This window comes from Daucus carota, chromosome 6 (genome assembly GCF_001625215.2).
Source record: "Daucus carota subsp. sativus chromosome 6, DH1 v3.0, whole genome shotgun sequence".
Lineage (NCBI taxonomy): Eukaryota > Viridiplantae > Streptophyta > Magnoliopsida > Apiales > Apiaceae > Daucus > Daucus carota.
Window position 1 is genome coordinate 36,073,876 of NC_030386.2, and position 24,992 is coordinate 36,098,867.

A 24,992-nucleotide genomic window follows, 5' to 3' on the forward strand; every position below is an offset into this window, starting at 1 on the left:
TTTTCGTAATTGCATTTATGTGTAAATCTATGTATGCTGTTCATCTTAATTTCTAACTCGATGGTCCTTAAAGATTAAATGACCTATACAGAGCTAAGTTCTCTCTAAAGAGCTTTAGTGTTACCATATGCTGACAAGATTCTGTAGTAGGTTTGCTTAAAATTCATAAATATTATGGAATATGTTTGCCAGAATTCTGGATATTTGGAATATTTTATCTCATGCACATTCTATGTCGCACTCTCAAATATAAAAAAGAATTAGATACGGACTTAGATACTGGACAAGATTTGAATGTTTGCGTGAATATAATTTTAAGCTGGATAGTCTCGCTGACCCATACTACATGACCCATATTGGTACATATGTATCCAAGCCGATCCAGTGCCTTCATTTACAATGTTGTTTGTCTTCAGCTCTGTCTTTAAGTCATTTATGAATGTTCCCAAATAGCATATCATGCATATGAATGTCTTGATACACCATTTTCTCTTCCACATACATAAAAGGCAATAATCCGTCTGTTGATGTATAACTGTATAAGATTTATTTTTAAAGTTTTTTTATATGCATCTTGTGTCTGGGAAGGTGAAAACCAGATACTTTGCATGCCAATTTAATAGGGCTTCCATAGTGGTGAATAGATTTTAGAGTGTGAATTTGGCTATTTTTCATGAAATCCATTTAAAGAGCCAGGAGAAACAAGAGATGGCAATGTTAATGCAATGGATGCCCAAGTTATACATGATTATTTTATATTAAAGTATAAAATTTTGTTGTTTGTGTGTAAGTATAATTGTATATTCTGAGGTAGATATGTATATATGGCGTTAGATTTGGAACAAGGAAGATGAAAATATAAAAATCAGGTTGGATTGTTCAGGATCCGGTAGCATAAACTTTAAGAAATAGATATGCACTTTCCACTCACGGTCCTTAAAATATTTATGAGCTATTCAAATCTAAGTTTTGTTTGTGCAATATCCCCGTTCAAAATTAAATTAAGGTCTCAATACATTTTTTTGTGCTAACAAGGTCCATGAATGACTTGTTTTTATGTTATTCTATTAGTTTACGTTGCAACTTAACATACATAATTAATTGTATGTAATTTGTGTAGCAGACACAATTTTAATAAATGTACGATAAATCAGTCTATGTAAAGTTTTATTTGTGCTAAGCTCATGTGCTGATCCCCCGTGTCTAATTTGGAATCCATGTCCGAAATCCTAATTTTCCTAGAACCAAGAATCTGATTTGAATTTGCACCTGTATCCGGCACCTATACCCGAATCTGGGTAAAATAGTTGTAGCTTTTTTTTAAAAATGGAACTGGATCAACATTCATTTTGGTTGAAATGGATGTGGCGGCTGATTTGGAATCATGTATAAGATGATCCTGATGGTTTCTAGTTTCAACAAAGGTCTGCTTAAAGCTTTTTTAATTTTTTTTGAGAAGGTCTTATTAAAGTTAACACAAGATACATATGTTGAAGGACATGTAGTTGAGGAATTGCAACTTTAAATGGTAGTGCAGGTGTATTATTATATAATTATTCAAAATCTTATTTCTAGCATTCTCTGATTTGGCTAAGTAGTTAAATTTGATTGGAATTGGGTTCAGCTAGTTTTAAGTAGTAAAATTGCTTTCTGCACGAGCAAATCTTGTCATATTGCATGCTAGATAAACATAAGGTCATTGGATAGGCATAAGATGAGCAACAGCGTCGCTTTTTCAACTTCAGGTTCTCTTTTTTTAACTCTGTTTAGATTGTTTATTACTCTAGGATTTCAGGATTTGAGGCGTTGCTAGTCAGAAGCAAAGTGTCATATATGTAAGGAGATGCTTCTACAGTCTTCCTATTTTTATATATCTAATTGTGTTTTTAATCCAAGTATCCAACTATTACAACTTTATCGCTCTTGTATACCAGTGTCAGGCACATACGATATGTTGCCAAGTGAAATGTTCTTGTACTTAAAAGTATAATAAGGCGAACCTTGCTTAGTTGACATGTTAAACAGTACAAGTCTTGGGAAGTTGGGAGTAATTTCAGATTTCTTTACATGTAGGCATTAATAATTTGTTCAAGCTTTGAAAATGTGAATGAGCTACACAGAGGTAAATTTTTTCAAAGGTTGCTCTAGCATTTCTGGAACTTCTAATTCTGGTAAATAGCTGATCCAGGGTAATATTGGTGTTATTGTTTTTAGCAGGAGGCTTTGCTTTCTGCACGAGCAAAATCTTGTAATATATGGTGTGCAAGGTTAACTTAATGTTGTTGTGAAGGTATGCTTAAAAAAGTTTGAGCGTGTAAATCAAGTCCTCCACTTTAGTTGCTCTTTTCAAATGAATGTGAAAAGAAACCGGAGCATCAGCCATGAGTTTTTTTTTCTGCAGGTGTTCTATTTGAAACTTTTATGTTGTGTTTGGTTGGGGTGAATGATTCCGGAAGGAATGGAATGAAAAATGAACTATCTTATTGATGATTTTTAAGATGATTTTTAAGAAATTTCATTCCTTCCTCCATTACATTCCCTACATCATATGCTAGATATCACCCCTTCTATTTGAGATGGAATGCTCCATTCTCTCCCATCCTCAATTTCTTCACAAATCTCATCATAGTAATTTTGCACTACTTCAAATTTTTTCAAAATTTTCTTCCTATCTCTATTAGTTTCAAGTATTTTTTACTCATTCCATTCTTTTCCATTCCATTCTCCCCAACCAAACACAACATTAGTTAAATGTTTGAACTGTTTATAAGTCATATGGTGGGGTTTATTAATTTTAAAGTTACTCTCATTTTAATTTTAATCTTTTTTTTTTTTTGACAAATATGACTTCTAATCTTACAAATTAGTATACATGGGACGACAAAAGATAAGCTTTTGATCACTTGAGTTATCTAACTGTCCTTTGCTCAATTCTAATTTTCCATTATTGCCTTTATTGCTTATATGCTATCACTAATTTTTGAGCTAAGGATCTCCATATTGGGGACTTGGGGACTTGGGGTGCTATGTTATTATTAAAATCAGAAACTTTATGCTCCGTTCTAGAAAAAAGTTAAAAATTTGAATAAAGAGACTGCATTCTCTCATTCTATTCTTAGACACCCTAAATGAGGTAAGCTGTTAGCGGTGTGAAACCTACGACTGATTAATCAAGTATCCTCAGCGTTTCTGTCAGTCAGTCAATCAATCAACCAACAACCCACAAAAAAAAAAAAAAAATCAAAAATCAAAAATCGGCAGCGTTACTCAGCGATGACTTCGTTGGGCATTCAGGTAACGACAGAAAAATTAACGTGAGGTATGAATTAATCGATCTCCCACGTTCTGTAAGTTGTAGTAACTTGTATGTAGTAGCATCCTAGCAAGAAACAAAATCCTATTCTCCTCTTTTTTTTATCCAAATCATTTGATTTTTAGCTCATAATTTATAATTGTTTGATTGTATATTTAAGAAAATTATTTTTAATTTTTTCCCAAAAATTATAGTATTTTTAATATATTTCTATTAGAAAAATATTCAAAAATTTGATTTTAATTTTTCGGAATATTTTGAAATGTGTGCAAAAAAATCAGACAAATATAAAAAAAAACAGAAAGAATATTACTTTAAATCATCTTCAATGAGATCCATTAATATGATTGATTAAAATATTAATTATACATAATTATAATGATTTGTTGTATTTTAAAATCATATATCATTATCATCTTACATCATTATAAATAAATTTTGTTAAAATCTGTTTACACGTCTCTAGATTTGATTTGATGAATATCATGAGGTTGGTTAAATAGAATATAGACATGGGTGATGCCTTATCAGATTTAAAATTTTAATATATAAAATTTTATAATTTTTATTTATAGTATTTATCTATGTTTATCTACTAGTTTTATATGATGGAAGAAAATCTTATATTGAGTTTTGCACGGTGGAAGAAGATTTTAGTATAAAAATGATATCATACGGCTAGATAGCATGAAAAAGAATAATCAACATAAAATTTAGTAAAAATTAAATTTTACCTCCAATAAAACAGAAAAACTTTCACGGATAAGTTTTGCATCCACGGAGTCTATTCAATATTCATACAAATACAACTAATTCTCTGGTTTGTAGGTAAATATTGAATTGATCTTGGAGGACGTCATCCGCGTAATAATTTGAGATTTTTGCTCTCCCCAGATAAATCACAACACAATAGTCTTCTGGAGCTGCGCCTAGTTGCGTAAGGCTGTGACGTCGGTGGCACTTTGATATCCGCAACCGACTTTTCTTAACGACAAAATATTCCACGGCTGCGTGCACCGTTTTTGTTTTAATGTGATATTTGGTAAGACGAGCGGGAATAAATCTTTGTATAGTTCAATTTATATTTATTTTGTTGATATCATTTCAATTTACATAATGTTAATATGTACTAATATTTTGCCATATATTGAATGAGCTCAAATAAGAATCTATGTAATAATTTGTAATAGTAAGTATGTATCATATGTTTAATAATTTTTTTAACAGCCACTTATTTTCAGAAAAAAAAATTATTTATATTTCATTTCAGAAATAAATTTTATTTTTGAAAGATAAAGTAAGCCAAAGGCCCAAAAGAGGTTAATGTTTTTTTCATGCTCAATAAAATTGAAATTGAGGAACTTGTTTATTTTTAATGTTTGAGCAACATACTTATTGAATTTATCAATGCATTTAATTAAGAGCTTTCTCCTGGCAATAAAAAGAAGAAGATAGCTGGAGCTTTCTCGACTCGGACATGAAAACAAAATAAAACTGAATCGAGATTACTAGCTTACTATATATACATCATGAGTTCTCACAACTCACAAGATGTCCAATATACACTCAAAGCAAACCCTCTGAAGAGGTTTTAGTACTCTTCTGGCTCCATGTCCAACTCACACGAATCACAACCAAACCATACCAACACGAGTACTACTAATACAACCACCCAAGAAAACTACGAGTTTGATTGGTCTACTTCATTAATACCACGACCTTTGTCTCACACAACAGCCAAAATCAAGAAACAACTTCCGGTGACAGAGTATTTTCCTTCGGGTGACAAATGTAAAGAGTGCGCGGTCTGCTTAAACATCATGGAAGCAAAGCAACTCACGAGGATCCTCAAAAATTGCAGCCATGTTTTTCATAAGGACTGTATTGATGCATGGATTGACAACAACAATCTTACATGTCCTTTGTGCAGGGCTGATTTATTGTGCCAAAATGAAGGACTTGAATTCATGGAAGCTAAGTGGACTTAGTTTTGGTCATGTTGTTGAATCCTCGGATATTCAAAATCAATCTCCAGCTGTTTTTATGTAAGCAGTTGATGCCCATAATACGTTTCAAGTAGAATTGAAACACCGACAAACTAAATAATAACAGATTTATATGAGTATATTTTGGTTGAATAGGATATCAAAAACAAAATAGAAATTTTGCCAAATCTAATCAGCCTGTCAATCATGCAATATTAGACTCTTTGCACATTCTCATAGTCATCTACGAATCATCTAAATAATCTTTGTAGGGTCTTATGGACGTTTTGTTAAGTTATTAGTTTATTCAAAATTGAAAAATGTTTAAGATTTGAGAATCAAGATCAAATTACCGTGTGCTCATTAACCGGAAGCAGCACGGGGCAGTGGGATACTTTCCCTCATTGACCTTCATAATATACACATTCATAATATACACATTTAATAACGTTGTGGCTGTGGAATATGAAGCTCAACCTTTTCACTGAAAGTACAAATCCAAATCAAACTTGTAGGCAATTTTTTTTTTACTTCAGCTGGGCAAAAATCCTAACTCCGTCCTCATCTTAATAATAAGTTTAGTTCTGAGCTACAGAAATATATGCATAATTTGACTACACATTGACCACATGTATATCCGGGACACAGGTCTACACATGGAACATTTTATTTGACTCAACATTTTATATGTCTCTCTTCAACTACATCTGTTCTTCTTCAATTGCATTAAAAGGCAATGCTCCAGAAAATCCCTAATGTGTCAACTCTTTGATGTTGACTTTGTATAGTTCAAACTAAACATCATAAAGTTTGTTGGACTTTTAACAGAAGTGTTGGTAGTAATTTAGGACAGGGTTCACTGACCAAGCTCAGTTAGTCAGATTTGGTGGGCATGGTTTCGGTGCCTGAGGGTGTCGCACAACTTAATATAATCAAAAATACTCTCTCATCAGGTTCGTATCGGTGCTCCCTCGCATCCATTTTATAACCTGTGTGATTTCTTTTACGTGCTTTAATGAGTTTTTATGAGCTTTGACTTGACAGGAAAAATAACCCTTTTTTTAAATAAAGTAAAAATATATTAAATTTTTATTCAGAATAATAAATATAAACTTAGACCCAAGGACGGGTATAAATACATGCATTTTCTTCTTCTTCTTTGTCATTATTTTGTTCTGCTATAGCTTAGAAAGCATGAATATTTCTTGAGCAAAAAAGAAAGTAAGGATACTTCACTCGCACCGCGCACTCAAGTCTATCCCGGTACTGCACACTCCGCACCCGCACTCACGCCTTGGTTCTGAGTTTTGAGTTGTAGAAATGCCAATTTTTTCCTCATTTTGTTGTTAGCTATAACACGTAAGAATATCGTGGTCTCAATCCTTCCAGGCGGCAGCTGTTTTCTGACTTACTTCTGCATGGATTCCAGAGAATGGTTACGTAGAAGAAAAGATTAAAGATTGTGTTGGACTTTTTGATAGATGTTTAACTTAATATTGTGATAGTTAAACAAGTCTAATACATTGTCAGCTAACTATGATGTACCCCAATCTCGGTGGAGACAGTTGAGATATATTTTTGAAAAATGTTTGGGAAGATTTTGTTTAGATTTTGTTTTCTGAAATTAATTAAAATATTTTTTCCTAAAATTTTGTTTAAATATAAAAATTCATAAACAATAATTTAAGGACATATATTTTAAATGAAAAGGTTTTCTATGAGAAATATTTTATAATAAATATATTTCAACAAAACAAATTTGCAGGAAAACGTTCTCTGCGAAAATAATTTTAAATAGTTAATTCCCAATATTGAGTTATACTCTCCGAAATAAACAGAGCTCTAACATAGGCAGCTTTCTTTTATTTTTGTGATTCTTTTATAGGCCTTGTATTAATTGGTTTAATTATCAAAACTGAATTGATTGTAATTAAGATCGAAAATTATGAAATTAAAACCGAATTGATGATTCAGCTTCAATTATTATGATTCTAGATTCTGGTTTTGATGCGGTTTCAATTTTATGATTCCAGTTTTGATTGCTATCGTAAAATCGAGTCCAATCTAGATCAAACTTAAATAAAATCAAACCAATATCTGGCTTACCCCAATATATCCTGATTAGAATAGGGTTTGCAGGAGTAAAATCTGAGTTTAAGAGGGGTGTATTGGATTGAGATTTTAAAGCATTTTTTTGCATTCATGAAATCCGAGGTTATTCGATTGAGATTGTTTGAAATCCATTAAAATCTTGAGGTATTCAATTGGGATTTTAAATTATGCTATAAAATCCGGTGGTATTCAATTGGGATTTTAAATTATGCTTTAAAATCCGATGGTATTCAATTGGGATTCTTTAAAATCCATTAAAATCTGATGGTATTCAAATGCTGACGGATTTTTTTGCATTTCATAAAATGATGGATTTTGTGGTATTCTTCGGTGTATTTTAAGTTTTTTGAAATCCCACCAAAATCAATGGGATTTTGAAGCATTGTGCTTAAATCCTATAAACTCTGCGACATTTTATTAAGAATCCGCACAAAATCAAAATCACACCCAATCTATTAAAATCTATAGACTAAAAACAATCCATTAAAATCCCAATCGGATACATCCTCGTAAAGGAAGTGTTGGTTTCATGCATCTTTTGAAGAGGGTTGGGAAGAAAAGCGGTGACGACGAAACATATTTTATACGGTGGCCATGTCTGTTAATTTAACGCGAATACGGTAGTTAAGTTTGTGAGCAGTAAGTTTTGTTGCCGATAAAACGAGGAACATGGATGGTTGTACGTGTCGTATTGCGGTTAAAATGCTCTACTGAAAGATGGCTTGTCGAGATTCCTAGGGTTCTTAATAAAGCGACGGCAAGTCCTCGATTAATCGCCGTCATCCTTGAGTTTGTTGCTTCTACCTTATTCATCTTTGTTTTCATATTGTTTCGTTAAACTAACCCCTGTTTGCAGCAATATCTCATGCGTGTTTTCATTGTTTGCTATTTTTATCCATCTGTTTTGTGTTATTAAGAACCACTTATCCATATGCACCAGCGAGTAAATTATAGGATGGATTAATTATCTTAGTTTGCACAAAAATACACTTGCAAGGCTGCTCTCAAATCTTTAGAAAAGGCTTCAAGTACAAGAAAATAGGAGAAAGAAAGTGTGCAATACTTAGAATTAGAAGAGCGATATAAAGCCTTAATGTGCACAAGTAACCACTTGTTTAACTAAAGTTCTCAATTGCTCTCTAGTGTAAAGAAGTAATAAACCAACGCTCTTCTAACCTATGTCTTCATAAGCGACCCAAATACACATAGCACACGACGCCACTCTTATGCACTGAGCTGGTAGGGTTGGGGTGTATTTGATAGTCCAGTGATAATAATTTGCTTCAATTAATGTATTTCATGGTATACGTCCAATTTAAAGTTTTAAATATGTGTATTCATTTGTCCAATTGAAGTACAGATCATATCTTTAACATCAGAACCACAAGTAACAGAGGTCCCTGTGTTCCTGTCTTCTAACATTTGTCATTTTGTCCTCGTCCATAATAGATGAATGAATATAAGGTCAGTTGCATTTTAACATATGAGACATGAAACTTTTCTGCTGCTTTTGTAAAAAGAAAATACCAGACCTTTTTGTTGGTTAAAGTTAATTTACAATATTACTGTTGAAGGTGATATGTGAAAGAAATAGGTTGGTATTGAATAGTGTTAAATGTTGATAAGATTTACTAAGAATTTATGAACGAAGGCACTTTGTGTTGATGGAGACTTCATCTTACAGTTATGTTAGGACATCTGTATCTGGGACTACCTCTGATCTATCATTATAACAAAGAAAATAAAGATTAAGCAATACACAAGATCCCATTATGATATCAGTGAAAAAATTAGGACCATTTGTGTTTAATGAACAAGCTGAAGAGGTATTTGAGTTTTCTTTTAAAGAAAAATAAGAAACAGGACTGACATGTACTAATTTACTTGCCTTTTGAATCATAAAGTTAATTAGCTTTATATATTGTTGTCCCTAGTTTTGCTTTGTTTCTTTGTTTTCTTGATTTTCTGAAAACTGTTGTTGCCCATATATCAAAACCTGTAGATCCATTATTTACCAATTTCCTTTCTGCTGGATCCCTTTTGGCCTCTGTGATTCTTACACTTAGGGGTCTATTACAACAAAAACTGAATTTGACTGCATAACCAGCATAGAACTAATGGTAGAGTGTGATTACCGGTAAAAAGCTTATGCACCGGGGAAAAAATGAATTTCACTCTCTCTGCTCTAGGTAGAAGCAATTGTCATATGTAGTAAAACTTACAGGTAACCTCTATAGTTACTATTGTTAAGCACAAAATAACCAGCCACTACTTTAATCAAGCTTTGAAACCAGTGGTTATAGTTACTTCAGCATAGGAAGTATCTTCTGTTCCGTTTTGTAAGGATAATAACTCATTGGAGAAAGGGAGGGTAACAGTAAAGATATTACAGCAATTTTAGATTATGTTAGGGACCCAAAATTTGTACTATATGTATTAGTAGAAAGGACCAGGAGTTCCAGTAACACTACACAATTAAATTAATAAAACTAAGGAAATGAAGATTCCTTGTAAAAAGAAGAAGCCATTCTTTTCATTTTTCTCTTTTTTCTTGGAAGCCTTTTTCATACTAGCTACCCCTATTGTCAATCTTTCTTTAAATTTTTACATGCACTTGCATCCAAAGAAATCAAAGCTCAAATAGTTTCCTACGATATTTCAATAGTCCATTAGAATATCCTGATACACAAATCTACTTAGTAGTAGATCACCTGTAAAGCAAAAATGAAGAAAGTAAGAAAAGAAAAGGAGATGATAAGGTAAACCAACACAATCAAGCTTTTCTCCATTATCATCATGTTGCAACTTTCAGTCAATTTCTTCATTTGCCATGAATAAAAGCTTGCCAAAAGATTACTGTAGAAAAAAACTAACAGAAAAGTAAAAAACATATATTGAATAATATTTCCACTTAATACTAATTAAAACACATGCATTTGTCAATACCTAATCATCAAACTGTAGTGGTACACTGAGTCCCTTGCTTGGAGCTGAGAGGACCGGATGGTATGGAAGGTCCAAAAGGCATAATAGCAGCACAATTTACATTAAATCTGTACTTTCTTGAAACCCAAGTACCCACCTTCCACCTCAGTCTGCCATTAACTTTAAGATTCATGACCATCTTTCCGACAGTTGTATCACGTATTACTTCATAGCGAAAAGAGGAAGCCACAGGCACTCCATTTCCTGTCAAAGAAGCTGTGAGGAGGTTACTACCTTCATGGTTTTGGTAGAATGGAGGAAGTGAAGTAGAAACAGTGATCTGTTGGCCCTTGTAAGATGCATGAACTAGTAGTTCGTCATAGTAAATGCCAACTTTCTGGTTAGGATTCTTAGAGAGTAGGGTAAGCTGAATAGAGGAGTTGACAAGTTGCGGGTTTGTGAAGAGGTTAAGTTGGTAGATATCAGCTTCTTTGAGGGAAAATTCTGGCTTGGAGGGATGTAAAAGAAAATATATAATGAATCCGATTGATAAAATTGAAAACAGAAACGTAAAGAACGCGTAGAATAGTTTCTTGTAGCGCTTGTCAATGCTTAAACCTTTTTTGGCACAATGTTCTGGAGATTTTACATGGATTAGAGACATGGACACTGGGAGAGAGTAAGCCAGAGAGAGAAAGATTGTCTACAAGGCTAAGGAATTGAGGTGATGGGGTTATATAATAAAAGGAGCCCTGTGAAATAGAAAGCAACAATTATTTTGCTTGTTGCTTTTTGGCCTAGTAGCTGCTTATGCTTGTGGAGGGGTCTAATTAGAAGATATTTGCATAGGTTATAACATGCACCTCATTTTCCTAAGTGTGATTATACGGTAGGCCCCAACATCATGCATATCAACCGATGGATTAGCAAAACTTACAGCAGTAATCTGCATGAAGTGGTAATTAAACAGATACAAATCACAATTCTAGCCGGTAGAAGGTGAAGGCTGTAATCATGATTCATGCATAAACTTTATACAAAGCAAATGCAAAAGTTCATTATTGCATGGACTTTGGAACTCAAACACGTTACTTGCTAATTACTATGACTTGTATGTGCAATTGTGCATAGACCCCGTTGCAAAAGCGGTGGGGCATAAAAATCTAAGTTATATTTGTTTAATGCTCTTTGTTAAACATGCCATTAAGATATCATTATCTCAGGCAATTTGATTATCTTGTTACATTATGGCTAGTATATTTTTGAGTTGCTGATATACTCTTTTCTTTGAGTTATATCTGTATTTAAGTTGCATTTTGGTGCACTATGGGCAATTTTGTATATTTGTAAAGTAAAAGTGATTTTATATCTTCTTCAGTGAGTGGTAAAGACTCAAAAAGTATAACTTTGGTAGTGTTTTCCTTCTAATGCTTCATCAAGTATTGTCTTCTTTATTCTTGCCACTTTTTATAAATATTGATATATCACAGAAAATGCTGTATTCCATCATGAATTGCAGTTAAATTATGTTTTTTGGTTTACACATTTTAGAGCTGATAAGTCCACGCCTGACTTTTTATTTTAATCGTGCCATGTATATAGGACCGTGCCTTCTTGGTAATTTGATTGTGAATGTTTAGACTTTAGAAATTGTTTTTATATAGTGCGCACATATCTTAATCATAATGAGCATTTATGTGCGCGCAAAGTAGCTAATAAATCCCCTCTACCAGATTTCTTAGGCATGAGTAAGAGAAGACCAATTCCTCAGAGGTTTGAGGTTTCTTTCTATAGGGTCTCCCTTCAGAAACTTTTAACTGTTTAGGGACATTCATGATGATGAATATGCGATTGCATACTATAAATGCAAAGCTTTACATGTATGCACAATTAATTGACTAGAGGATGATTTGATTAAAGATGGCAACTGGGATATCTCTATCAGCCTGTATCAGATGGGTAGTTGCCTTTTTCTAAAATAATTCAAAGAAAAGTTTAGGCTTTTGAAAGTGCTAATAGACTTTTGTTATTAGTTGGAGTGGGAAATTGACAGAGATTGATATGGTTTTATTTTTCATTGCATCTCCCCACCCATCTTGATCATTTGAGTTTTCGGTATGTTGAAGACATGTTGATATGTTATGATATCTTAAAGCATAGTCATTCTAGAAATAAGAGTGCGGTGCCTGTGTGTGTTATCAAGTTGTGCACTCGATATTATTGAGCTGTGTAGAAAAGAAGTTCAATGGAGGAAGACAGGGAGAATCTGAAAAATTGGACTCTTTTGAAACTGGGGTCAGGGTTTAAGGCTTTAAGCCAAAAAGAAAAGGGTTTATTATTTTACGGTGTGGCTTAGGATGGTAATGAAGTCATGCTTAGTGAATGAATATGCACTGAATCATTCCTTGCCATTTGATTAGATGACAGATATACTTATGCATCATCAAATGTTTTTGATACCAAATCCCGCTGGATGCATGCCACGTGTAGGCTGCGAAATTAAGAGTGATATATTTCATTGAATAGGAGAATACAGAGCTTAAATCTTGAGAAGAATATTACAGGCTCTGAAGCATAGTTTGTTTGAAATTAGAGGGGTCATTATTCACCTTTATGAATCTTTAATCTCTCAATTATGCAGTCCTTCAACCAGATGTAGAAGTAGTCAGCCTCAGTCTGCCCCCATATATCATATATGCAATTTATATTAAGTTTACTAACGCGTAGATCCAACTAATCTCTGCTTTAGAATCTGAGACTATTCTCTGTTGTCTAGATCCCCAATCGTCTGCCTAATCTAATCAATTCTTAAGAACTTAACAAAATACGGAAATACTCAGACTTTTGTAAACCAAGACCAATCGTATTCTAGATATTGAGGAGTTTATGCAGGTTTTTTAGGGTGGATTAGTGTCACTGAGTGCATAAAAATCAAAGGGTGCCATTAAATTACTATGTTTTTGGAGGGTTTATGAGACACAGATAAATTATGATATCAAAATTTCCTTTCTATGGCGTTTGCTTGTGCTTTAAGTGTCCTGGAGTCGTTGGAGTTTATCTTTTGTTGCATATGTAGCCCACTCTTTACATTAAAAAGCAACACCTTGCAGAAGAAAGAGGAGATATATGTGAAATCAAATCAAACTTTAGAGTTCCATTTAAAGTTGTCGTAAATTTGTACAAGATATGTACACTGGTGGATAATAAGTTGGGCTGTGTGCCAAGATGCCCCTCATAATAGTCCTTGCTGTCTGAACATCGCTGCACATTTGACCAACAATCATACACACACACACATGAGTAATATGAGTATATATCTTGAAATTATTTAGCAGAATTGAAGAGAAAATCTGTGCATGTATAATGCATATCTGTTGGGGAAAGTAATATCAAAGAAATTATATCAGTACAAAAAGTAGAACAAACAACCTCTATTCAGTCATTTTGACACTAAAAGTCAAGATATAGATGTTACTCCCTCCGTCCCCCTCAATTAGTCCTAGTGCCCTAGCTTGTGAATCTGTTATCCCTTTGGCTCATTAATAGCTAAAACTGATATTCTGCATCAGTTAATCTAAATCTCTTACATATGCGCTAATTAGCTGCTGTGTTCATCAGTTTTTACTTCTGCAGCTTCAGTCAGCGCCTGACGAACAAATTGCCCTTTTACTCGGGGACGTTGTACTGCCAGTTTACTTCTGCTTTGATACCGTACCTGGATTAACATTACATGTTAGCTTAGAATGCATATGGCATTTGTATTAACTGTCGCAAATTTAGTTAATGCTATGAAAAATTCCCACTGGACTTAAAAGTTTATATAATTTTTTGGTATAGCTGACTGTCAAGAGAAAGAAGAAATAAGCATGATCAGCCAGGGAGGGTGAATATCATAACTTCAAGGAGCATATACCTTCTTGTCAAAGCATCTCTCTTTCCGCTTCAGGCGGAATTTAATCAGAGCAGCTTCCCTTTGTATAGAACGTTTCAACTTTTCATCATGAATGAGGTTAGCTTCTTTTGCATCTTCAGCAGCAACCTTAACAAGCTCAAATGCATGGCTAGTGCCAGTGCTTCCATTATTTATGATTTCGTAATGTTTTGAAATGCCATTACAGGAACCACCACTCACTTGCTGAAGACTGACAGAAGGCACATGTACTCGATCTTTTGAAAGCTCAGATTCGTATGACTTAGCACTTTCCATTGGTGGTGAGGCACTGGACACGTTCTGATCCATCAGATACTGTAGTACTTTCGGGGAGTCCCTGATTCCTGGATTTACATAACAATATTTATCTCCTTGGATCGATCGTTCATGGTTGCCAGATGTGTCTGGACACTGCAAAGGTGACTGACTTGATTGTGTGCAGAACAAAGGAGGTGCCAAGTTATTATAGACATTGCAGACGCGTTCAAAACTTGCACATTTCGCTGTACCAGTGACAGGAATTACTCGTTGAGGGCTCGGAAACTGAATTCCACATCGATCAGAAGTTAGAGATATTGTATTATCATCATGACTATACTCATGGGCTTGAAGAGATGGTTGCTTATCAAAATCAGTTTCATAACCTCTTTGTTGATCACAAATGCCATCTGATGACTTACGAAGGGGTTGCAATGTTCTACTACTATAGCTGCATTGAAATTTATACATTAACATGCATACCCATTACCCAGGACATATATATATACTGAAGGAAAAAATAATATGTGAAAACTTACGGCGAAAAGGCTGAGACCTCAGACTGTTTCAACAGATGTCCATCATCCTTAACTTGATTTAATGAACCTTTAGGGTGAGATAGATTCAAAGACAGCTCGAGGAGAAATGAAGAGTCGAGCTTGTTTAAGCCATAGGTCGGATCTAAGCTTCTGTAGCTACAATCAGGGTAAGTATCGAATGATCCAATCAAGTCGATAGCTTCTCTAGGAGACTTGTCCTGAACAATGTTGTAATCAAAAGTTTCAGTAGTAAGAATCGCATCTTCACATTGGTGATCAGCAGCACTGTCTTGTCTAAACATCAGTACTTCAGAATCTGTTTTGGGAACTGACATTGATCCTGCATACAATCGATGCATTTTGCAAGTGTCAGACAGTATTGGACATTTTTACCACTGGCTACATGAAACAACTGAAGATTGTGCGAATTGATTAGAATCAACTTATTACCCTGAGCTTTGCCATCATGCATCAGTGATTGTTCACCCTCTTTTCCAAGTTCATCTTTCTGCGATATTATGTCACTTGATGGAGATTTCCTCTGTTTTAGTTGGGAGATATCGTACTTATGTTCCGGACATGCCTTCTTAGTCCCTGAATTTTGTAAACTGCAAGAGCTCTGCAAGAAATAAAGTGTTCTAGTAAGAGATTGTTCAGTACATACTATCAAGGACAACATCTATTAGAGCTACCGATTTCGCAAAGATCCATCTTACACAAAAAGTTACTTGAAAGATAAACAATACCTGGGAATTACTTCCTTTCTGGATGCATTCTCTGTGTCTCTGAGTAGAACATGCCTCATAACCACTTGAATAATTACTGATAGCATCTTTTTCAGCTGCAGCCTCAACCATTTGCTGTGCATCACTTGCAGTTCGCGCTTGGCCACTACTCAACTAACAAGAAACACAGGGAACAATGTCTAATAAGAAGCTGAAAAGTTGCAATGCAGAGGGGACTAAAATCAGTATACTGTCTGGCAAGATAAAGAAAGCATACAGCTTGTCTCCTCCAAACATGCTGCCATAAGTTGTTCAGCTCATTTTTTCGAATAGGCTTCATAAGAAAATCAGCCGCGCCTTTTAACATGCAATTATAAACTGTGCTAACCGAATCTTGTGCAGACATCACTACAATATTAGGAAATACATGTTAGAGTAAACTATTTATTAAGAATATCAAAATAAATCAATGATACCAAACCACAAGCTAGTATGATACTTGATAATATCTTACTTATAACAGGAATATTTCTGCAGGCTTCATGTTCTGTGACCAAGGATAACAGTGAGAATCCTGAGATCGATGGCACCTCCACTTCAGTCAATATAAGGTCTATGCTGTCTGATTTTCTATTCAATATCTCCCATGCTTTGAGGCCATCGGAAAAGGCATCAACTACTCAAACAACAAACAGAAACGACTTGATGAGAAACATTCATATGCAGCTAAAGCAATACGATGAATATTAACAGGATAGACCAAGGGGAAAAAAGGAAGAAAATGTGCATTGGAGTTGTGCTATATATTACAACTGTTTGATTTAAAGAAGCAAGCAAGAACTCATAGTTGCATATGTTAAACGAATGTGTAATACACTACTCACTGTAATAGGAATATATAAGCTAATTTATGAAAAGGAACAAGGATCCACTAGAACAATCAACGAAAACAAGGATAATCTGGCATTCGAGAGGCCATTCTCTCCACAAAAGATTACTATACTCAGCTCACAGATGCCTCCTGTCTCTTTCTCACATATCTTTTATCTCAGCCTCATCCTCCTCTGTGCTTTTACGTAATTGCCCCTGGACACTTGTCATTTGTTCAGCTGTGGTGCCACTGCTGCTTTTACTGATTTGCCCTTGCTTAATCTTCTTTTTCCTTGAATACACTAACGGTCCTTTGGCTGCTTCTGAATGTATCACATTACTCCGCCCCCAAAGACTCACCTTGTCCTCAAGGTGGAAGTTCGGGAATTGATTTGCTATTAAGTCAGCTTCTTCCCAGCTAGCCTCAAAATCTGACAGCCCCTTCCATTTGATCAACACTTCCAGTATCCTCATATTCCCCTTCGTCAATCTGCGTACTTCTAAGAGTTCCTCCGGTTCAGCCACTAACTCCAACTCTGCATTTAACTGAGGTGGCAAAACAGGTGATGCAACAGCTGTACCCACAGCTCGTTTAAGCTGTGAGACATGAAAGACCGGGTGTACCCTGCTCTCCTCCGGTAACGCCAATTTGTATGCAGCACCTCCAATCTTCTGTAGAACTTGAAAAGGCCCATAATATCTTGGAGCAAGCTTCTCAAACGGCCGTCTGGCCAAGGACTTCTGCCTATACGGCTGAAGTTTGAGAAACACCCATTCATTTACCTCAAACACCTCTTCCCTGCGGTGTTGATCGGCTGCCTTCTTCATTCGCTGCTGTGCTCTCAACAAACTCAGTTGTAGCTCATCTAAAATTGCATCTCTTTCCCCCAACATCTCTTCCAAACTACTGATAGCTGTCTGGCCTCTATTCATTCTCAGTACATGAGGTGGATCCCTCCCATACAAGGCCTTAAAAGGACTCATGTTGATCGACACATGTGGTGCGGTATTGTAGGAAAACTCGGCCCAAGCCAGCCACTTTGCCCAAGATTTGGGTTTGGTACCCACAAAGCATCTTAAGTATGTCTCTAAGCTCTTGTTAACAATTTCAGTCTGCCCATCTGTTTGGGGATGGTACGAAGTGCTTCTCCTAAGTGCAGTGCCCTGTAGCTTAAAAAGCTCTCTCCAGAAAATACTCAAAAAAATGCGGTCACGGTCCGACACAATCGATGCCGGAAACCCATGCAACTTGACCACTTCACGAATGAATATGGCTGCTACTGAAAAAGCGTCAAAAGGATGCTTCAATCCAATAAAGTGAGCGTATTTAGTTAAACGGTCCACGACCACCAAAACCGTGTTGTACCCCTGTGATAAAGGCAGCCCTTCTATAAAGTCCATAGTTATATCCTCCCAAACCAATGCCGGCACCGGTAATGGTTGTAACAGTCCAGAGGGTGCTTGCTGGGACTGTTTGTTCCGCTGACAAATGTCGCAAGCTTGCACATATTTCGTAACATCTTTTCTCATGCCTTTCCAAAACCAATCCTGAGCCAATCGAAGGTACGTCTTAGTTTCCCCAGCGTGCCCCCCAGTTAAAGAGTCATGATATTCACGCAGTAAGACTAATACAAATTCTGACGATCTGGGAATCATGTACCGCCCCTTGTATAGCAACTTACCATCCACACAACTGAATGAACTACCCAGCAGTGTTCCTGTATTTAACCTCTCCTTGATAGACTGTATATCGTGATCTGCGGCAATCTCCTGTTCTAATCGAGACCAGTTTACACAATGGGTTGAAATCAGGGAGTTTAGTACCACTTCTCCCACCTCCTTTCGTGATAATGCATCAGCCACTCTGTTGGCGGCCCCCGGCTTAAATTGTATCTCAAAATCGAACCCAAGGAGCTTTGTCATCCACCTTTGGTACTCCGGATTGATTTCACGTTGCTGAGTCAAGAACCTTAGGCTCTGTTGGTCTGATCGAATCACGAAATGCCTCCCTAGCAAGTAATGCCGCCACTTCTGCACTGCTAGCACAATTGCAATTAACTCCTTCTCGTACACAGATTTTTGCTGCCCCCTTACTCCCAATAACTTGCTAAAAAATGCTATAGGCCGGTTGGCTTGCATCAGAACCGCGCCAATGCCTTTACCGGAAGCATCTGCTTCTAAAACGAATGGCTGCCGAAAATCAGGCAGCCTCAGCACAGGGGGGTTGATAAGAGTTTCCTTTAGTTGTTGAAATGCAGCAGTTGCCTCTGGACTCCAACCGAAATTATCTTTTCGAAGCTGCTCTGTCAAGGGCTGCGCTATTTGAGCGTAGCAGTGCACAAACTTTCTATAATAACCAGTCATGCCCAGAAATCCACGTAACTCTCTCAAGTTTGTTGGAATCGGCCACTCTAAGATGGCTTGTACCTTGTCCTTATCAACCTGCACACCCTCATGAGTTATCACATGACCCAAATACCCAATCGACTCCTTCCCAAATTCGCACTTCTTTTGATTTGCATACAACCCATGCTCTGCTAATTTCTCCAGGACAAGGCGGAGGTGTTCCTTGTGTGGCTCCTTACCCGTGCTATACACCAATATGTCGTCAAAGAACACAAGAACGAACTTCCTCAAAAATGGTCGGAATATGTCGTTCATTAACGACTGAAATGTAGCCGGCGCATTCATTAATCCAAACGGCATCACCAAAAATTCGTAGTGGCCGTCGTGGGTTCTAAAAGCCGTCTTATGTGTATCCTCCTCCTTGACTCTAATCTGGTGGTACCCCGCCCTCAAGTCAAGCTTTGAAAACATAGAAGCTCCATTCAACTCGTCCAACAATTCATCTATGACTGGAATCGGGTATTTGTCCGAAACAGTCACCTTATTCAAAGCTCTATAATCCACGCAGAATCGCCATGAGCCATCTTTCTTTTTCACCAATAATACGGGGCTGGAGAACGGGCTAGTGGAGGGCTTAATTATGCCTGCTGCCAACATCTCCTGAATAAGTCTCTCTATCTCATCTTTCTGAGATTGAGGGTAGCGATATGGCCTCACACTTACAGGATCACTACCCTCTTTAAGGACAATAGCATGCTCATGTTGCCTTCTCCTAGGCAGGCCTTGGGGTGTATCAAAGACCTGAATAAAATCTTGAATGGTACTGTTGAGAAATTCAGGAGGGTCACCCAAACTGCTGTGGTTACCCTGAACTGCCACTTCCATGCGTGTGCACTCTACTAAATAACCCCCTTCTTCTTTGCGGATCAGCTTACGCATGGCCCTTAAAGAAACTTGAGAACGAATTAAAGTTGGGTTTCCTACCAAAGTAATAGGTTCCCCTTGAAATTCATACTTCATAACTTGTTTCTTCCAATCGGTCGTGACAATACCCAAGGTCTGCAGCCATTGCACTCCCAATATGACATCTGAACTGCCCAAGCCAAGTGGAAGAAAATCTGAAATAATCTCCACTCCCCCTTCTAATTTCAGTGGCACATTCCTACACATACCCTCCCCTTTAACAGCATCTCCATTACCCAACGAAACAGCGAAACTACCTGCCTTATCCACCTTCAAACCAGCCGCCCGCACCACCTCCAATGAAACGAAATTGTGGGTTGCCCCAGGGTCGATCAACACTATCACTTCATAATCCCCGATAACCCCTTTGAGTTTCATCGTCTGCGGATTGGACAGCCCTATTACAGAGTTCAATGAAACCTCTGTAATCACCTCCGCAGCAGAGTCTGTTACAGCGTCCCCCTCATCAGCCTCAACACTCTCGTCCTCCTCCTCAATTAACAACACACTCAGTTCCTTCTTTCGGCAACGATGCCCAAGCACCCACTTAGCATCACATCTATAACATAACCCCTTGGCACGTTTTTCCTGGAGCTCTTTTTCCGTTAAGCGCTTCACTTCCCCTGTTGAAGACGCTGATCCTGTTGGCTTGGGTGATTGTACTGAGCCTTGCGACTCACTTAGGCTCGAACTCCACCCTCGCCCCACTGGAGGACTAGTAGATGTCCCATAAGACAAGCTGGATGTCTGCGGGGGACTTCGGTTGAAATTGCTCAACACCCCAGTACGCACGGACCCCAATCCTTGCCTCCTCAGACCCATTGCGCGATTCTTTTCCTCAATGCGCACAGCCAATTCCATGGCTTGCTCTAAACTGATAGGGTTTAGTAGGCGGACCTCCATCTTAATTTCTTCCTTCAGCCCATTAACGAATTGCCCCAACAACATGTCTTCCGAGATTCGTTCGAGAGGAGAAGCAGTCTCAATGAACTTACGACGGTACTCTTGTACCGTAGTGGTTTGAGCAGTAGAGAGCCATTGCTCATAGAGAGACCCACCACTAACAGGCCTGAATTGTCGCAGCATAAACATCTTTAAATCATCCCATCGCCGTATCGGATGCCTCTTATTCTCCCACTGGTACCAACGTAACGCATCTCCTTCTAATGCCACCGCCACAGCCTCCAACATCTCCTCCTCGGTAAGTCTGTAGAAGGCAAAATAGCGCTCAACCCGCAACACCCAACCATCTGGATCCCCTCCATCAAAGATGGGCATATCTAGTTTACGAAACCTCCAATTTCCAGATCCACCGCCTATACCATGTCCCCCCATTCCACCTTGGCCTCCCCCACCGTTACCCCCAACAACAGTCCCATGCTCGAACCCGCCCGGAGGTCGGTTGATACTCGGCTCGCCCCTTTCATGGGACCCCATCGGAAACGACTGAATCTCTAACAGGGTGTTACGCATCTCCGATTGAAACTTCGTTTGCTCATTCCGGAGAGAGTGGATGAGAGACTCATGATACTCCCGGCTGCGATTGATACGCCCCTCCAAACGCGCCGCCAACGCCTCAACTTCCGTACCCAACTGTTTAGTGGCTAGGGTTTGGCCTTCAATAAGGACATCAGTGAACGACAGCCGCATGGCTTCCATGGCCTTCTCCACCGACTTAGACACCAGATCCGTAACCGAGTCGGCCAGATCTGTCAAACGCTCCTCTAGGGTTTCGACCCGTTGTGTGACGCTCGGAGGCCCCATAGGATGTAGGCTCTGATACCACTTTGTAATACACTACTCACTGTAATAGGAATATATAAGCTAATTTATGAAAAGGAACAAGGATCCACTAGAACAATCAACGAAAACAAGGATAATCTGGCATTCGAGAGGCCATTCTCTCCACAAAAGATTACTATACTCAGCTCACAGATGCCTCCTGTCTCTTTCTCACATATCTTTTATCTCAGCCTCATCCTCCTCTGTGCTTTTACGTAATTGCCCCTGGACACTTGTCATTTGTTCAGCTGTGGTGCCACTGCTGCTTTTACTGATTTGCCCTTGCTTAATCTTCTTTTTCCTTGAATACACTAACGGTCCTTTGGCTGCTTCTGAATGTATCACAGAATGCAATTGAAAGGGTTGAGAAAACAATGGTCAGGGCTATATTTCATCATAAATTGTTGAAGACTCTTGCGATGTTCTTGAAATTAAACAGGTCTACAGAATTTCAGATACAATAACACTGTAACACGTTTACAATCTTATCGTAGTTGATACCCCTCTTCTAGTCTTCTATCTGTAACAAGAGTCTCGGAGAATTTAAATTTTGCAACTGAATGTTGCCAAGAATCTTCTCATTTTACAAGAGCAAGCCAATGTCCAGGTAATAAGATTTTGCCATGAATAGAACCACATAAAATTTTCATTTTAACATTCCCAGCAGTTAGTTTCATTTAAAAATCTCATCAATCCCACCAAAAACACACCTTAAAACAACTGCAACCCACCTTAAACACATCAAGTTCTAACTCTTAAGCAATTCCAGCTCTGTCAAGGATAATCTAAAAGTATAACCAAGAAGCAACCATAGAACAACTTGAAAAGTAACATGTTCATCAAATATCAGACACACACAAACCTTAAAAAACCTCTTACTTTCACAAAACCAAAAGTTTACCAACTTAACACACATTAGAAAAGTGAAAATCCAAGAAAACAAGGGCTACCTTTATAACTACATTTCTTAAGAAGAGCAGTGATAATATGTCTGGTAGAATCATCAGCTTCAACCAACAACACTCTCAATTCCATCTTTGTTAGAAATTTTTCCCACCTTAAAACCATATCTTCTGCTCCTTCTTCTTTCACTTCTTCTACATTCTTCATCTCTGTCTCTCTGCTTTGCACCACTCTTTCTTTCACTGTCACCATTTTCTTCATATAGCTAATGTACACAAAAGTATTTAGGAGTATATAGAACACGGAATAGTGGTGGTCTTCTTGATTCACTCAAACAGCTGCAGAATAATACACTACAGTGGTAGCACAAGTTCAGACCATAATAATGAGAGTTGTTTTTGTTTCTACTTTTTCTTATGTGTGAATTGTGATGATATTTATTTAAAAGTATGGATTGAAAGAGCTTAACAAAATCAATATATATAAAAAAAAAAAAAGAGCTTAACAAAACCATGTGCAGATATTTTTCTTCGTTTTTCTCAACTAGTGTAGATATGTTCTCACTAAATAAACCGCTACCTTCATATTATACAGTTTTTTTACATAATGTATATAAAATCAAATCACACACTAACACGATGTTTAAGATGTACACATATTTTATCTATAAAATATATCATGACAAATATGTTTAGAGTTTCGAGAAAGAAGGATGTTCAGGAAGGAATTAGAGGTTTAATTATCTGGATTATTTAATATAAGTGTATTAGTAAGCGGATTGAAATTGCGAGTCAGATTTGAAAAATTAATTTTCAAAAATTTATTTGAAAAAAGACTTTTTGAATTAAAGAATTGATATGCGCCAAATTAGAATTTTAATTACGCAATTATTTAGTAAACTGTTTCACACAAAATACATACTCCCTCCGTCCCATTTTAGTTGTCACATTTGGTATTGTTATTCAAAATATTTACTCTAATTAATTTATTAAACAATTAATTCAAATTAATTCAATATATCAACAGTCAAAGAGGGCTATACTTAAATGCTTGACCTCAAATTTTTACAATAAAATAATCTTTAAAATCTTGACTTGATTATAAAAACAGTCTTTCTAATGTGTGCTCAAGGGCACACAATAAACACCAATTCAAAATGACTTTTTTTATTGGTGGAATTGGTGCAAATGCATGGGGCATCAACATTTATTATCCATCCACCAATCAAAATTAGTATTCTCATAGGAGTTAGTGATTATTGTGTGAACATAGACACATCATAGAAACTTCGTTATAAAAATTTAATATTTAAAAATTAATCCGGACATAAGCAAGTCAAGATCTTTTTACGAGTTTTGAAATAAGTTGATTGTCGTACTCTGCTTTACAGGAGAATGAATGGCTGAAACTGAGGTGGTATCATCAGAAAGTAAAAGAGTCCGTTGGATGGCTGAAATTTGTTTGAGTGAAGCATCAAATATGACACCACTGGATGTCCACCATAACTACCGATATTTTTAAACCGCGAATTTAAAAATTAGCCTAGATATTTCACTACTTTAGTGGACCCCGCAAGATTAACAACAGGATAGTGTGGCAACAGGTGTGTGGACGTCCTGCTTTGACGAAGACTGTTACGACACGTGTAAACACCACTCCAGATGGTTGAAATTTGTGGCTTTTTAAACTTCCAAACATATTTATCCGATTATCCATTTCTCACGCAATTATAGGACATTAATCGAGGTTTTATTTCAAAAATGTTAAAATTAAAAATCAAACAATTATAAAATTATATATATACTATAATTTTATCAATTTTAATTCAGATGATAATAGTTGTCCTATGTATCAACATAAATCAATCTAATTAAAGATTCCAAGTAATATCATTATTTTGTAATAAAATTTGTATTTTTTTTAACGTGAGAATCCGCGACAGACTCTGGGCCAGAAGATACAATCACAAATTCTCTTTTTTGGGAGTCGAACCTGATCAAGAGAATACAATCCTCCTCTTTTAACCAGCCGAACCAACTTTTGCAGGCTAAATTTTGTATTTGATAGCATCAGTTTTTTATTTGATTTGATGGCACTAATTTCAATTTTTATGTATTAGGTAAATTTTGCTTATAGATTTTATTGAAAATTATTTATTATCAGAACTTAAATGTGTTAGAAATAATTTAGTTCATGGGTATTTCGAATTTTGTGGAATTCCTTTCAAGCTTTTATGTATTAAGTAAATTTTGCTTATACATTTTATTGAATATTATATATCATTTGAACTTAAATGCAAAATTTAGTTCTATGGGTTATTTGAAATTCTGTGGAATTCCT

At 36.5% G+C, this 24,992-nt stretch overlaps 2 protein-coding genes across 4 annotated transcripts; both read right to left on the reverse strand.

Moving 5' to 3' along the window:
- Nucleotides 1-10,033: 10,033 nt before the first annotated feature.
- Nucleotides 10,034-11,132, reverse strand: LOC108227293 (NDR1/HIN1-like protein 26). Of its 2 annotated transcripts, none has more exons than XM_017402363.2 (2): nucleotides 10,357-11,132; nucleotides 10,034-10,121 (listed from the first exon to the last, which is right to left on the reverse strand). In XM_017402363.2, the coding sequence occupies exon 1, from the start codon at nucleotides 10,997-10,999 to the stop codon at nucleotides 10,364-10,366; it is 636 nt and encodes a 211-aa protein (XP_017257852.1). In that variant the 5' UTR covers nucleotides 11,000-11,132; the 3' UTR covers nucleotides 10,034-10,121; nucleotides 10,357-10,363. The 2 variants fall into 2 exon arrangements, with proteins under 2 accessions (XP_017257852.1, XP_017257851.1); XM_017402362.2 differs by having other exon boundaries at nucleotides 10,034-10,266; nucleotides 10,357-11,129.
- A 2,540-nt stretch (nucleotides 11,133-13,672) lies between these two features.
- On the reverse strand, nucleotides 13,673-23,271 carry LOC108226291 (two-component response regulator-like PRR95). Of its 2 annotated transcripts, XM_017401236.2 has the most exons (8): nucleotides 22,700-23,115; nucleotides 16,303-16,464; nucleotides 16,066-16,196; nucleotides 15,810-15,962; nucleotides 15,514-15,682; nucleotides 15,064-15,403; nucleotides 14,249-14,975; nucleotides 13,673-14,050 (listed from the first exon to the last, which is right to left on the reverse strand). In XM_017401236.2, the coding sequence occupies exons 1-8, from the start codon at nucleotides 22,911-22,913 to the stop codon at nucleotides 13,934-13,936; spliced, it is 2,013 nt and encodes a 670-aa protein (XP_017256725.2). In that variant the 5' UTR covers nucleotides 22,914-23,115; the 3' UTR covers nucleotides 13,673-13,933. The 2 variants fall into 2 exon arrangements, with proteins under 2 accessions (XP_017256725.2, XP_063935341.1); XM_064079271.1 differs by lacking the exons at nucleotides 13,673-14,050; nucleotides 14,249-14,975; nucleotides 15,064-15,403; ... (2 more) ...; nucleotides 16,066-16,196; nucleotides 16,303-16,464 and adding an exon at nucleotides 16,673-22,081 and having other exon boundaries at nucleotides 22,700-23,271.
- Between the last annotated feature and the right edge of the window lie 1,721 nt (nucleotides 23,272-24,992).